This window comes from Podarcis vaucheri (genome assembly GCF_965113315.1).
Source record: "Podarcis vaucheri genome assembly, chromosome: 5".
NCBI classification, from domain to species: Eukaryota; Metazoa; Chordata; class Lepidosauria; order Squamata; family Lacertidae; genus Podarcis; species Podarcis vaucheri.
This window is the reverse complement of record NC_138763.1, coordinates 66,923,328-66,939,419: the sequence shown is the minus strand read 5'-3', so window position 1 is coordinate 66,939,419 and position 16,092 is coordinate 66,923,328. Positions and strand designations below refer to the sequence as shown.

The following is a 16,092-nucleotide window of genomic DNA, read 5'->3' as shown; positions in this document are numbered from 1 at the left end:
ATAATCTGTATCTGTTGATCGCTGAACTTCGCAACCTAAATGCAATAAATGCCAGAAAGTTCAAGGGCTAGATGAAAGCTGATCATGTGTTAGCGATCTCTTGCTTTTAGCTAATGCAGTGCACCTTATCAAGGAAACAGCGCCAAATATGTCATTTTTGATAGCTGGCCATATATATATAAATATGCGAGCATTGACATAATGTGCATGGTGGCGAGGTCCATAAGTAACTTGCACATACATTTCATACCCTTACAAAAGTCTCACAAAGTTGTCATTTTGTTTTAATATGTTTCTTTCACAGCTTGAGAAATTTTGAGGTGTCTGTAAAGGTGTGATCAGAAAAGAAGATCCAAAGGCTGCACTGTTTAGCAAGGAAGATCCAAATTTCCAGAATAATTCGTCTTTGATTTCAGTCAACTATTTACAATAAGGTAAGGATGTTTTGTTGTTGTTTTTTCAGTTTGAGAGAACTAGCTGTTTATTCAGGTTCTGTACACACAACGTAGGAAATAGCCAAAGTTGTGAAGTGATACATCATTCGGGATTTTTACTACTTCTATTTTACCAGTTTACCTCTACTTCTCTTTTTATAGGTGTTCTTTTCAGAATGAAAAAGCCTAAGACAACTCTCTCACGGCTGGCAATTGTCATCACTGTCTTTCTGGTGCTGGTGATAGCGGTTCTTGTGACACTGTTCGTTGTCCACTATTTCTTCAGTGAGAAAAATGGTAACAACAATTACTTAATGTCTTGTAATATCTATATTGTGGTACCTAAGAGATTTGCTGGTGAATGGCAGCATTCTGAAGAAAGATTCTGAGCAACATTGTGTGTACAAAGTTGCCTTAATCCATTCCGACAATCATTAACACTCTCTTCTAGTATTTTCTGTTCCATTGCAAATTGATTTATTTTGCACAAGCTTTTCTTCTACTTTGTGGTGTGCTGATATGGAAATAGAACTACTTTTATGTATTGTAGCACATAGCAGATGTGCAGCGGCTGATATTTATCCATCAGTTACCTTCCTTGTGTAAGGTAAAGGTAAAGGGACCCCTGACTATTAGGTCCAGTCATGGCCGACTCTGGGGTTGCGGGTCATGTGTATTCTCCCTCAAAGTTAAAGATTTTCCAGAAGTGTTGCTCTGTTAATATTTTGTAGCAAAAACAATGAAGGTCTTGTGGCCCCTTAAAGAAAAATTAATGAAATCTCTAATAATGTTCCAGATTGTGTGACAGCCTGTAAGCGTGAAAGTTTCCTTCAGATGTTTGCACTGTACGGAAAAAGACTGTTTGGCAAATACCCCATTGTGGCGATCACACAGGGTCCCTGGACGTTTGGTGGTCTATTGATCCCTGTGCCACCACTGTGATTGCTTTCCCGCTGACACCAACCTGGTTCTCTCGGGTACACACAGAGTCCAGACCGTTGTTAACATTAAATCAAATAAGCAAGTTTATTTTATAAGCCTTAACAAGTTTATGGTTTCAGATAATTTTTCTTGTCAGTTTCTTAATCTTAGTTTCTATACCGGCCTATGCCTTTCCTAATAACTGCTAACTGATTATCCCAACTGTCTATCTGATTCCTCCTATCAGTTTCTCTCACTCTCTCACAACACAACTCGACCAACCCACAGACTTATCCTCCCTCTTCCTTCTCCAACTCCCAGTTCTCAACTCCTCCTCTTGGGTTCCCACTGGCCAATCACTTCACACTCATTTAACCCTTTCCTTGTGACCCACCTAGGAGGGCAAATGCCACACCCATTCATGTGCTCTCCTTAGCCATGAGTAGAATGCCTCAATCAGGTAATATCCTTAAGTCTGGTCACAGTCAAGGAGTTATCCCAATGTGAACAGGGAACAATAGTAGCATTTTACAGTTGCCATTGCACCAAATAATACAGTCTGGGTTTGATCTGTTTTACCCTGATGTTCAGTTTTAATATGTTATACAGTGGTACCTCCGGATGTGAACGGGATCCATTCTGGAGCCCCGTTCGCATCCTGAACAGAACGTAAGACACGACAGTGTGTCTGCGCGTGCGCGGGTCGCGTTTTGCTGCCTCCACGCATGCGTGTGGCTTCATTTTGACCGTCTCTGTTACTTCCGGGTCGCCACAGAGCGCAACCCGAAAGCACTCAACCTGAAGCGTATTTATCCCGAGGTATGACTGTATATTGTTACTATATTTTTCTTGTGCTAATTATGAACATTTCTATTTTAATGTTTGTGTAACTAATTTTTACACTTGAGAAGGACTTACTGTAGCTCAGACTTGGTTGTAAACTGCTGCTTTAGCATCGAGAAGTATCTTAATTAATGAATTACTTCCATATAATGAGCTGCTTTGGAAGGGCCTTTCTGCCCTGAAAGGTGGTATCAGAATACCAAAATAAATAACTCATATCAGCCTGAAGGCAATGTGCCCCCCCAATAGCTGGGGGTGCCCAGATTACATTATATTCAGAAAACATTTTCACCTCATCTGGTGAGGTGAATTAAAGCAAAAGCAGCCACATACGTCTAACAGTTGACAATGGTAGTCCTTCCGACAGAAAAGTAGAACAAATATTCCTTCATATTTAGACCTTGTTTTCAACAAACTGGTAAATCCTGTCTGGACTGCACCTGTATCAGAGGTGCAAGATCACATGACTGAACATTCCACTGCATCAAACCAAACGAAAACGTCCCTCCACATAGAAAAAAAGGTGTCAGTGAGAAGGGTTCTAGCCTAGTTCAGATACAGGCATACTTCTTTTTATTGTATTTCACTTCAGATACTGCTCCTTATGAGGATGCAGGTGTAGCTGCAGGCAGCCCAGCTGCTTCTGGGACAAGGAAGCCCCACCCCTCCCCACTGCTGCTGCTGCTGCTGTCCTCTTCTGGCAGAGGAAGTGGAGCTGACTAGGGCTGGAGACAGGGCTTTCCCTCCCACCCCTGACATCAGTGGATGCTGGCTGAATCGATTGCAGTACAGTCTAAACATAACTTTTATATGCACTGGGAACCCCCCCCCCCCAAATTGTGTGACTCGCTTTATTGCAATATTCGCTTTATTGCAGTGGTCTGGAACTGAACCTGTACTTTCTCCAAGGTGTGCCTTAAAGGGAAGTCTTCTTTCTGCACTTAACTGTTAGTCTCTTTCTGCACAAAACTGCTCCATTTTGGGGAAGCCTTGCACCTCTTTTCTCTTGCTTTCTGAGAAGTCTTGCTCGTAGGTTTTTCCCTGCTTTGCACACACTGTACGAACCTGCTCTTCACGCCTAGCTGACCACATCCACAGAACTTGATTATTACATTGTCTCATGCTATGATCAATCATTAATAACAGACATCCCAAGCTCATGGAAAACAAACTGTACCTGCTCTCCATGCCTAGCTGACCGCATCTACAGAACTTGATCGTTATATTGTTTGTGCCATATTAATCTCTAGTTACAATTCAATTAGGAGGCTTCATGCCTGTCTAGTTCTAGCTCCGATTCCCAGCCTTTACTCCATCAATGATAAATGATCACATGTAATCCCCACCTTTCACATGTAATTCCCACCTTAGTACTTATGTTAACCAATTACAAGTTTCTGTGTGTATGTATCAACCAATGAGCCACAGGCCCACCTGTGGCAATGCTTGCAATATTCAATAAAATAGGCTCTCAGGGCCTGCCCTGACAGAGGCCTAGCTACACCTGCCTCTCTCGTCTCCCATGATTTTTCATTCCTACAGTGCCTGTATCTTTTTAAGTGGCAAGTGGCATCTGTCTTGTCCTGGGCCCCTGCATTGGAAGAAGTCTCCTGTTCTTTTCTGTTTCTAATTGCAGTATTATTCTCATACCTTCTCTAGCTGGCTACATGATTGGTGTTGGTCGAGCTGACTGTACCGGCCCTGTAGCAGAGATACCTTTTGTAAGTACCCAATCTGAGTTTTCTTTCTTCTTTTCACTGAAAGCACAAGCCCATTTCCACCCCCTTTCAGCTTTTTCCTTCTTCTTTTTTTGACACTCTACAAGGCCTTTATATAATAAATCCAGAAATGCCTTCTGGAATGGTTTTCCCCAAATGAGGCTGCCCAGGACCTGAGGCCATCTTTGGAGATTCTTTTATATGTGTTCCCTCTGGCATTAGCCCAGAGGAGGACTCAGAGAAGGCAGGCCTTTTCAGTAGTAATGCCCTGTCACTGGATTTTGTTTTTATTTTTTTGTAAGTTGCATCAAGACTTTTGTGGGAAGCAACTTATAATTTGAAATAACGATGACAGTAATGGGGTTTGTTTGCATCAGATTCCCATATACTTGTAGGAGTGAAATGTCTACGTTCCTCATCCAGGGGAGGGCGGGATACAAATAAAAAATATTATTATTATTATTAAAAGCATTATAATGATAATGATAATGATAATGATAATGATAATGATAAGAAGTATGTGTCAGGCTTCAGGGAATCGGCTTCCTCCCCCGTGGCCACAAATGAGCAGATCAAACGAAAGATAATTCTTACCAATTAGTTTCTTTAATAAACACAGTGAAGGATGGCGGTGCTCCCAATTAAGGTCTCTTCCTCCTCTGTCCCTATTAATCTACGTCACTCCTACATCTTGTAATCTGAACTTGGAGACGCTGTGTTTTCAGTTCTCACACTTTCTGAGCTTTCTGGGACTTTGGGGAAGAGGGGTGGATACTCTCCAGAGACTGTGAATCTGTTAACTCTCTCTCTCCTAGTGTTTCTTCTGTTAGCTGTTCCCCATCCAGTATTTCCCAGCTTCTGCCTTCTGAACTATGCCCCTCTGCAAACCACTGTTCCAAATCTATACTGTTTTCCTGCTCCTGAGAAGATTCAGGATCAGGAAGGGGAAGAGGAGGAGGAGGAGGGGGGGTGGCTCCCACCATTCTTCCTCAGTGCAGCCCTCCTCATCATGGTCCCTGACAGTATGTTACTATATGTATATGCACTATGAAAGAAACTGCTATGTTTCCTTTATTAACACGCTTTGCTTCAGAAGCCAGGGCAGGAGAAATGAGAAGAGCCTTCCCCAATGCGTCTCAAGGCATTACAAGTACACAAAAGCATTATGCACTCTTGCTCCAGAGTAAGCTCTGTTTAATTAAGGATGCTGGAGCAATTCATTTGTTGCAAATTCCTGAATGAAGTGACCTGAATGAAGTGACCTGAACTCTTAGCTATGCACTGGGTTTCACGCTTCTGCAAATGTTGCAGTGCAGTTCTTAGCATGCTGAAATATATCAAAATAAACATTTAAATTATATTTTGATAGAAAATATGATGTTGAAAAAGACTTTTTGTGGGGGTGGGGGGTGGGGTTAAAACAAACCCATAGCTCAGTGCCATAATGGAAAAGAAAGGAATTATGGGTAAATACAGTACAAAAGCGACATGGCCTGGATGCAGGGAGACTTGCTTCTGAATAAATTGAATGCAGGGAGACTTGCTTCTGAATAAATAAGTATGGGATTGCACATTGTGTGTGGCTAAGGAGATGTTGTGTCCCCCTGTAGATGGGCTATGTGAATCCAGATCAGCTTGGTGCTGGCCTGATCTCACGACTGTACTGTAGAGCATTCATCATAGCAGAGCCCGATGACTGGAGCAAACGAGTGTTGTATGTTACTGCTGAGATAGGAATGATGTCTCAAAGGCTTAGGCTGGAGGTAAGTGTGGGGCAGGGGTGAGATAGAGAGTAGCTCTTTTCTTTTTTTCTTTTAGGTTTTTATATCATCCAAAAATCATTGGCCTCAAATAATTGTCTCTCTCCCCTACTCCCTTATATATGGAATTGTGATGGGCATAAATATATGGTGTGTGTGTGTGCAGCACAACAATCGATTTGAACAATGTATGGTGTCTTAACCACCACAATCCCTGAGATGTCTATATATATTGTAGGTGCAAATATAACAGCTCATGCAAGCCAAGAGCTGAGAGATCTACAATGATCTTACATCCACTATAAAATATCCTAAATCAAAAGTATATTTGTGAAGTAAGAAAAAAAGAGAAAATGTGATGAGTGAGGAAGAAAATGCAACAGAAAATCATGACCTTATATAAAGAAAGGCATATATTTGGATTCACGCCTTGTCTATTGTCACAGAGTGTTTGAATGTTTGTGAAGGTATATATATTCATAACTCATAATATATAATATGATTCCAGCTCTTTTAATACAATATGTTTTACTCATCTATTTCAAGATTTCCATTTTATTCCAGTGTGTTTTGCTCAGCAGAAGAAACCCAGGTAGTCTTTCCATTTCTAGCTGTGCCTTCTGTTCCTGGAGTGCCTTTAACAACCTCTTGAAATGACTATTCTGAGGTTAATTTTGCTGAACAAGCTGAGGAAGTAGAATCTTGCCACAAAAAACCCATTCCATTGTAAATGTTTTAGCCTTTAGGATGCCACTGGATGAGGTTTGTGGAGTATTATTTTCCAACTTGCCAGGAATGGTACCTCAGTGGTAGAGCACATCCTTTGTAAGTCAAAGTTATAAGGTTCCATACCAGGTACATCATCTTCTTCTTTTCTTTTCTTTTCAACTAATCTAATAAACATACCAAATCAGAAAATGCAGTAATTGCACCATTGCTGTCCTTAGGTAATGAAACAGTTGAAGGAAAGATATGGCGATCTCTACCAGCATGACAACGTAATACTGTCTGCAGTTCATACCCATTCAGGGCCTGCAGGGTATTTTCAATACACTCTCTTCATGATAGCAGGGAAGGGGCTTATAAAGCCATCCTTGAATGCCATTGTCAATGGGATCCTAGAGGTAAGAACCACACCAGCCTCTCACTTTTAGTGCTTGACAAGTCTACTGCAGCATGCTGTAGGGAAATATTTATGGAGTTGGTGATAGTCTACGAAAAGGTTAAGATGAACTGGGAGACTTATTTTGAGAGCTAATAAAACTATCAAGCAGTTCCTTAATCTTCTATATACATTCATTGGCTAATTAAAAGAGATTATCAGACCAGTACAAATCTAAAGCACAATCGTACCTTAGATCCCAAACGCCTTGCGAGTCAAACGTTTTGGCTCCCAAACGCCGCAAACCCTGAAGTGAGTGTTCTGGTTTACAAACGTTCTTTGGAACCCGAATGTCTGACAGGGCTTCAGCGGCTTCCGATTGGCTGCAGGAGCATCAGAAGCTGTGCTTTGGTTTCTGAACGTTTTGGAAGTTGAACATTTAAGCAATGCATGTACTGCTACTTGTCTGTTTGTTGTGAAATGTGCAACTTGATTAGCATCCCTACTCATGCTCAACTGGAAGTAAGCGCATTGAACTCAGTGAGCTTTACTTCCACTGTCCATGTAAGCATGTGCAGAACTACAGTGTAGATTCCTAGCCTAGAAACTGCTGCCATTGGATGCGAATTCATGACTGCATCTGAGCTAGTGTTGCATAAACATGTTAAGTAGTCTGATGTGCATCATTGTCCATGTTCTCATGCTGCTGCCAGCAGTTGGCTGTGTTAATGTCCTGGTCCACTAGTCCAAAGGTGAGCTTGTGGGAGTAAGTGGGTACAGGGAGACCAAATAAGGATGTCAAAAACGCCCGAGTGTTAAGTTCTACTGCTTTATTAAAGAAGGGTATGGACTTACAGCAAATCAGCCTGCCGGGTGTCCCAGCCCTTTACAGACATAGGATGGACACCACAGCAAGGAGCTGGCTTCTCATAATATACATTATGCACAAAACAACATACATCAGTTTACCTAGAACCTCCCAGCACACCGGGCTGGTGAGGCCAGGGGTGTATGAAGGGGGGAAGGGCGTGGGCTGTCCCAGGCACCGCCCAGGGGGGTGACAAGATGGCCCGCTGCCTCCCCCCAGTTGTAGAGCAGCGGAGGGCGCGCCTGCATCACCGGGCGGTTTGCCCCCGCCCCTTGGCATTCCGACCCAGGTGTCAGAAAGGGTTCCTCCGCCACTGGGTGAGGCCCAGTGTCCAAAGTGTCTCCTGTCTCTGGGCCTACAGCCCAGCATCCCAAGGTCCACAGATAAGCACAGCATCAAAGTGAGCCAATGAGCATAAATTAAAGCAAGTGAATACATAGATATATATGAGCTTGCTCCCATAACAACTCCCAGTTAGTTTTGGTAGTCCACTTAGTTATCTGGACTACCAATAAGGTGTTTGCGGATCTTCCAGAACCATAGGAGTCAACTTCTAGGGGCCAAGGTCCCTTTGGCCTCCCCAATAAAATATTTGAGGAACGGGGCGGGGCAATGTTAATGGGCATAGCCATTCAAATGGTGTATGTGTGTGCCCCATCATGTGATTTATTGTGTGGGGCAGGACTTACCTTGGCCCACCCAATATTTCATTCAAGTTGGCACCCCTGTACAGAACAGTCTCACCTTTGGCTCGACAGTCTGTTACTGCAAAAGCAGGGATGGTACCTTTCATCGGCTAGAGTCCACTTCATCAGATGCATGAAGTATTATCATCATTTGTCACATATACATAGTATATGGTTACTGACGGAAAAGGGGGGAATGTAAAAAGGGGGGCTCTGAAATATCACTATGGGCCAAACAGTTATAAAATACGAAAAGGACAGTCTGTGATAATGTGAGAAATTATCAGTGTGACTGCAGTCTGAAATTGTTGAATTAGAACTTCTCAGCATGTTTGATTCTGTTTCTTTAGGCTTCAGTTGAGACAATGGTCTCCTGCTATGCTACAAGTCTAAATTAATCCAGCAAAGCTCAGAATGGTTGTGCCATTCACATTTACTGCAACTGAGGAATGATCACTCTGTTTATCTTTAGCTTTAAATGGAATTAACATAAAACTGCTTTTTGCACCTCAAAGCTATTTGGCCCCACTGTTTACAGTTTTCCTTGCCAGCTGAATGAAGACAAACCTCCGTGTATTCAGTGAAGTGAACTCTAGTCCATATGCCACAATAAATTTGTTAGTTCTTTAAGATACCACAGGGATCTTTGTTGATTCCCCCCCACCCAACCTTCTCATGTTAACATCTTGTTTGTGCTGTGATGGTTTTCCTATTTTCTAATCAACAGAGTGTTGATATGGCTCATCAAAATATGACAAAAGGACACGTTTTTATCAATAAAGGCTTGATAGAGAACTCTCAAATCAACAGAAGTCCCTTTTCTTATCTTCATAATCCCGAGTCTGAAAAGCTCAGGTAAAGTTTGGGAAGGAAACAGAATTGAGATACTAATATGTTTGTAGGGTTCTGTACTGAGCCATCACTTATTTCTTGTTTCATGAAAGAATATGAACTGAATTTTGTCATGTCTGTGATGGTTATGGCTAAAAAACCCCAGCTTAAATGTAGTGATCGTTTTCCACATTTCTCTCGCCGGTCAATTAGTCTTCCACATGTGTTTCCCTCAGCAAGTGGGTGGGGAATTAATCAGGGTCAGCTGATTAATTTCGATTGCTGCAGGGGGTGGAGATTGTAATTTTCATCTCACTTGTCTCATCAGCAGACACGACCCATTGAGTCCCTATCACTGGCTTGCCAGAGTAATCTTGTGCCCTCCTCCACCACCACTGCAACTTCCATACCTCCTTCTCTTCTCATCTCACCTGGCTTTTTAACTGTAGTTAAATGCTAGTGGTGGGAGCAATGGCACTGCCATTGCTTCCCCTGCCTTGCTGAGGAGTCCTTCTTCAGAGCAAGGCTTTCTGGGCAAGGTAGCTTTGGAGAGTGAGCATACTCCCATGGTTTGGCCAAAGCAACTGGAATTTATTCTTACAGTGGTAACTCAGGTTAAGAACTTAATTCATTCTGGAGGTCTGTTCTTAGCCTGAAACTGTTCTTAGCCTGAAGCACCACTTTAGCTAATGGGGCCTCCCGCTGCTGCTGCGCCACCGCCACAAGATTTCTGTTCTCATCCTGAAGTAAAGTTCTTAACCCGAGGTACTATTTCTGGGTTAGCGGAGTCTGTAACCTGAAGCGTTTGTAACTTGAAGCGTCTGTAACCCAAGGTACCACTGTATTAGATTTTTTTGAAGGTTTGCATTACTAAGTAACTTAGTAATTGAAAAGAGACTCTCTAGTAACTTAGACATTTAAAAGACACTCTCTAGCCATGACAGCACATGAACTTTGGGCCACTGAGTCTAGCATGCCTCAGTCTGAGGAAGGAACTTTTATTTTTAACTCCAGAAGAACAACATCCACATACAGCATACACAGAACTAGATATTTAGCATTTTCTTCACTGCAAAAATTATATATATTACTTGAGGTATGCAGCTCTTCTCCAAGATCTTTGCATAAGGTGTGGGAATGTTAGCCCTGGTGACATGCACAACAGGTGCGTCAAGGTGGGTGGAAGCAGGACCTTGCATAATCCTGGCACAAATTTCAGCTCCTACCCCAAACTGGGGCCAGCCACCTTCTGCTGTGACAAGATTATTCGTCTTCATAACACTGGATTCAATAGCTTCAATATCCATTGGCCTAATGGTGCAGAGGTTTATCACATCACCGCCGTAGCTGTTACCACTTTAACAGTGGCAAAGCAGAAGCTGGAGGGGCAGGACAAAGAAGACTGGGCTCGCAGCAATGAGGGAGCAAAATGGCAGAAAGGAGATGGGGTGGAAGAGCCAGAATAATGTGCCAGCTCAGTTGTCCATCAGCTGTTCTGGAAAGGACTCGATTTAGGTTTGATGGGGCCCTAAGCCACTGAAGGTAATGGAGCCCTTTATATGTCCAGCTGTCCTTTGTCAACAACACATTGTCACTGTTTTTTGTGTTGAACATATGCTATATGGTAATTTATAGACCTAATAGGTATCTAAAGCCATTTGCACATAACAAAATGTGTATTTTAGTATTAGGTAACAGGTACAACTGTTTGACCTACATTCAACTGTGCTGCACTGCAGTCTGCAGCTGCATGTTGCCATGAGCCAGTCCATGCAGAATGTAGGCACCCTATATATAGAAATGACCAAACCAGTAATATATTAGGGAGCAGGCTAGCAGCGGGGCCCATTACTTACATCATAGGAGCCTACACAACACAAAACACTCTTGCTGTATGTAGGTTTTATTTTATTTCTTTTTTATCTTATATTTTGGAAATGTACATCCAGGTGTTTTTTCCTTTAATTTTTTTGGGGGCCTAAGCTATAGCTTGTTTAGCTATACGTAACTCTGGCACTGGTTCTGGAGGGAAGACAGAGGTCTGGATCCAATTATACAAACTCTCTCCTCTGATCTGTTTATTAGCAGCATATGTACCACTTTACAGGACATGAATAAATGGTTTTCATAGTTCTAAAAAGTGGGGGCAGGGGGAAGCAATGGCCTGTTATGAAAGATGTGGTCTTAGCAAACAAGAGCAATAAGCAATATCATACTTAGATGGGAATCAAAGATAAGCTACGTAGCACTTTGGTCAGGAGACTAATGACAGTAAATAGTGCTGCGTATACAGTAGAAGATCAAGCTGGTCTGCACTTTGGACAAGGAACAAGGTGAACTTATTCTAGGATGCCAACTAAGAAGGAGGAGGAGTTTGGATTTGATATCCCGCTTTATCACTACCCTAAGGAGTCTGAAAGTGGCTAACAGTCTCCTTTCCCTTCCTCCCCCACAACACTCTCTGAGGTGAGTGGGGCTGAGAGACTTCAGAGAAGTGTGACTAGCCCAAGGTCACCCAGCAGCTGCACATGGAGGAGCCGGGAAGCGAACCTGGTTCATCAGATTATGAGTCCACTGCTGTTAACCACTACACCACACTGGCTCTCCAGAAATAAGGCTCTAACCAAACAGGAAATCTTAACCTTGTGAAAATTCCTTATCTACTTTTTCAGATGAATGTCTAAAAAATGCAAGTTCACTTTTTGATATGACAGAAATGACTGCCAAAATAAGAGGGGCAGCACCTGCCATCCCAGCTTATTATAGCGTTGAATATGACATGCTGTGTGTGCCAAGAAGATCCATTTTTATCCCAAGACTATTCATGTACTTTATGTATGCATGTGAAACTATGGGAATTGCTTAGAAATGAAATGGTCTCTGTTAACCATAACCTGACCTTACCAAAAAAACCAACAACAGGCATTAACAATGTGTATCAAACCTTTGTTTGTGAATCATCACATAGACAGACTAAGTGAGATTATCGTCCTGTAGTATTTTGATGTTCTTTAATATATGAAATAAGAACGATTTATCTGAAGGAGCGTCTCCACCTCCATCGTTCTACCCAGAAACTGAGGTCCAACACCGATGGCCTTCTGGCAGTTTCCTCACTGTGAGAAGCCAAGTTACAGGAAAGCAGGCGGAGGGCCTTTTTGGTAGTGGCACCCCCCCCCGGTGGAATGCCCTCCCACCAGATGTCAAAGAGAAAAATAACTACCAAACTTTTAGAAGACATCTGAAGGCAGCCCTGTTTAGGGAAGCTTTTAACGTTTAATAGGTTATTGTATTTTAGTGTTTTGTTGGAAGCCGCCCAGAGTGGGTGGGGAAACCAGCCAGATGGGCGAGGTATAAATAATAAATTATTATTATTATAGTGATCCTGTACATGTGTGCCAAGTGCTCCATTTATAACATATGCATCTCTTCCTGGTGCTGTTGCCACTGTTCATTCACATGCCTCTGCCTCTGTGCCCACTGTGAATGAACTCCCTGAGGGAAAGGCATGCAGCCTTCGACTGACAGCTCCCTTAGAGACGGCAGGTGAACAGGCAACAACAGCAGGAAGGAGAAATGTCAGGGACAGCAGGCTCCAGGGGGTGGTAGTTAGCATGTTACTGGAACATGGGTTCTGGCATGGATGATGCATATTTCTGGTGCCAGCCCTGTGCACTACAGCACAGTAGTGCTCTGGACAGTGGTGCAATCAGGGCAGAACTTTGGGGCAGAGGTCCACAGCCTCACTCAGCAGAAGAACTCCTTCAAAGCGAGACTGGTTAATCACTTTCCCCCTTAAAGATGGCACCTTCGTAAGACTATTCAGTCCAGAGTCTAAAATTACATTACAGCACCATTGGTTCTTGCAGATTTCCCATTAATTTAGAGAGAGAGAGAGAGAGAGAGAGCAGGAGAATTTCATTTCCCCAATTGTGACTTGCATCTGTTTCCAAGTCTGCATTGTGAAGAGTACAGTGGTACCTCTGGTTGCGAATGGGATCCGTTCCGGAGGCCCATTCACAACATGAAAAGAACGCAACCCGCAGCGGTGTGTCTGCACATGCACAGGTTGCGATTTGCCTCTTCTACACATGCACGTGATGTCATTTTTCCTCTCTGTGCATGCGCGAGTGGCGAAACCAGGAAGTAACCCTTTCCAGGTCGCTGCAGGACATATCCTGAAAGAATGTAACATGAAGCGGACGTAACACGAGGCACGACTGTATCTCTTTTCCTCACGTTATCCAGGTATTCATCAAATACAGACCAAGAAATGGTGGTGCTGAAGATGGTTGCTGACAGCGGCGAAGACATTGGACTGTTTATGTAAGAATTATGAATGTTCCATTTAAAAAAATCAAGGGGAGGTAAATACTATATCAGAATGATTTTTTTTCAGTCACTTTAATTTTTTAAAAGATTAGGATGATCTGGCAGGTGGGTGTGGTGGAACAGAGAGAAAAGAGAGACCACACAATGGAAATTTAAAGAAAGTTAGCAGAGAGGGGAGTTTAAAGAGACCTGTGATATTGAGTGGAATCCAGCTGGTGACCCTCACACTCACAGGAGGGCTTTTGATCCAGTGGATGTCTCTATTAATAAAGAGAGGAGGCAATCAGTTATGAGTTGCCGGTCTCTGCAGCCACAGCAGGCGCTGTGATTCTCCAGTGGTTTGACTTCACCCCTGGAGGTGCACTCCGTTGTCTCTTGAGATGGATGCCAACAACAGCCCCTTAGTATTTCCTAGGAAACAGAGCTCCAGAGCAGCACAAGAACAGGAAGGTGCTGGGCGTGGGTGGGCACTGCAGGGGACATGGAGAATTGGCAAGAGTCATCTTTTGATAGAAGCACCCACTTGATCAAATAGGTTCTGTGAGCACAAGGGCAACCATTTCAAATAGATAAAGAGAAAAATCAAGCTGTAGGCTTAGATGGAAAAGGGATGTTAAGAGAGACTGGGTTAAAAAGGAAATACAGATTTTGAGTCTCTTGAACTAAACATTCGGGGAAATATTCTGACAGCAAGAGCGGTTCAGCAGTGGAACAGACTCCCACAAGAGGTGGTGGACTCTCCTTCCTTGGAAGTTTTTAAACAGAAGTTGGGTCTGTCATGGATGCTTTAGCTGAGATTCCTACATTGCAGGGGGTTGGACTAGGTGACCTTTGGGGTCCCTTCCAACTCTAAGATTCTATGAATTAATAAAAATGTGAAGTAGCCCTTGGTCTATACATGTGGCAGAATGAGGTGACTTTTGAATGCTTCCTGCTTCGTGTAATATATATATATTATACATATACATATACATATACATATATATATATATATATATATATATATATATATATATATATATGCAGGTTTTGGTGTCTTCGGGTGTCTTCCCGTGTAAGAGTCGGGGTGTCTGTGCGACGTTTCGACGAGGTCTCACTCGTCATCTTCAGGCTGGAGCTTTCGGCTTCTTGTTACTGGAATATATATTTGCTTTCGTAGATTTTCACGGGTACAGGAATGCAGGTTTTGGTGTCTTCGGGTGTCTTCCCGTGTAAGAGTCGGGGTGTCTGTGCGACGTTTCGACGAGGTCTCACTCGTCATCTTCAGGCTGGTGCTTTCGGCTTCTTGTTACTGGAACAGAGCAGAGTCTGGTGTTTGAGTTCCTATAAATACTGTTGAGGGGTGTGGTGTATAGCCTCCAACGTTCTGGGCAGAGAGGAAGTTCTTAGATTAGTGTGCCTTTTCTTCTTTTGTTCCTTAATTACTTGAGGGATATCTTGGGTGATTTCATGAGTGATATTCTGAATACCACTGGGTGGGTCATTAAGTGTAGATTAGTTGCTAAAGCTTTCGTGTCTTGACCTCTTGAGCTTGTGAAGAGTTTTTCTGAGAAGATGGCTGTGCTGCATTTAGTTGTGCTCTGGCTTGGCTTCGTGTATAGGGGCGAGCTGTGGTTTTGTGCCTTGTGCCAGCCAGATCTGTGTAGGGATTGCAGGGGGGTGCAGCATCCGGAGGTGCCACTATAGTTTGGCTACTGGATGGAGTCTGTAATATGTCTGTGGAGAGGGTCTGGGTTTGGGTCTGGTGTGGTTGATTGGTGACGGCGTTCTGTGTGCCTCTGGTTCTGGTGTCGGTTTTTGTGGGGAGGGCTAATTTCCAGATGTCTGGCAGGCGGGACGTGTCGTCACGCTTGTTCATGTTGTGAGGGTGTTTCTCTATCTCGATGGCTTCCATGATTATTCTCTTGTGGTGATGTTCCATGTTAAAGAGCAATTTGGAATCTGCAAAATTAATTTCGTGTCCTGTTTCTTTCATGTGTTGGAAAAGAGAGGAAGTTTTTTCTTCTTTTTTGACGGCATTCTTGTGTTCTGCGATACGTGCATTTATTCGTCTGTTTGTTTGTCCAATGTACGTGGCTGGGCAGACTTTGCAGGGTATTTCATAGACCCCTTGGTTTTCCAGCTGGATTTTGTCTTTTGGGTTTCTGAGGATATTGGCTATTTTTTGGTTGGTGCAGAAGGCTGTTTTGATATTGTGTTTATGGAGGATTTTGCTGATTTTGTTTGTAGTGCCCTTGATATAAGGAAGGAGGGCCATGCCATTGTTTTCTTCTGTGTCTTGGTTTTTGGGGGGTGTTTCTTTTTGGATTAGCTTCGTAACCCTGTTTTTCTGGTATCCATTGGCGATTAACACATTTGAGAGATTCTGTAACTCAGTTGTCAAGTGGTCTTTGTCAGCCAGGCGTTTGGTTCTGGAGATGAGAGTCTTGGCTACGGAGTTTATTTGTGCAGGGTGGTGGTGTGATTGTGCATGTAAGTAGCGGTTGGTGTGTGTTTTTTTCCGGTAGATAGTGTGTCCTAGGGAGCCATCAGGTTTTTTGTAGATTAGGACGTCAAGAAAGGGGAGTTGGTTGTTGTCTTCTATTTCCATAGTGAAT

At 43.0% G+C, this 16,092-nt stretch overlaps 1 protein-coding gene across 5 annotated transcripts in view; it reads left to right on the top strand.

The window, feature by feature from the left end:
- Positions 1-16,092, top strand: part of ASAH2 (N-acylsphingosine amidohydrolase 2) — a 58,116-nt gene that overhangs the window by 14,497 nt on the left and 27,527 nt on the right. For all 5 annotated transcript variants that reach the window (XM_082222056.1, XM_082222054.1, XM_082222058.1 and 2 more), the window contains 7 exons: positions 305-434; positions 597-731; positions 3,858-3,919; positions 5,527-5,679; positions 6,624-6,800; positions 9,060-9,187; positions 13,412-13,489. In XM_082222056.1, coding sequence (XP_082078182.1) covers positions 611-731; positions 3,858-3,919; positions 5,527-5,679; positions 6,624-6,800; positions 9,060-9,187; positions 13,412-13,489 — 719 coding nt within the window. In that variant the 5' untranslated portion in view covers positions 305-434; positions 597-610. The remainder of the gene's footprint in view (positions 1-304; positions 435-596; positions 732-3,857; positions 3,920-5,526; positions 5,680-6,623; positions 6,801-9,059; positions 9,188-13,411; positions 13,490-16,092) is intronic.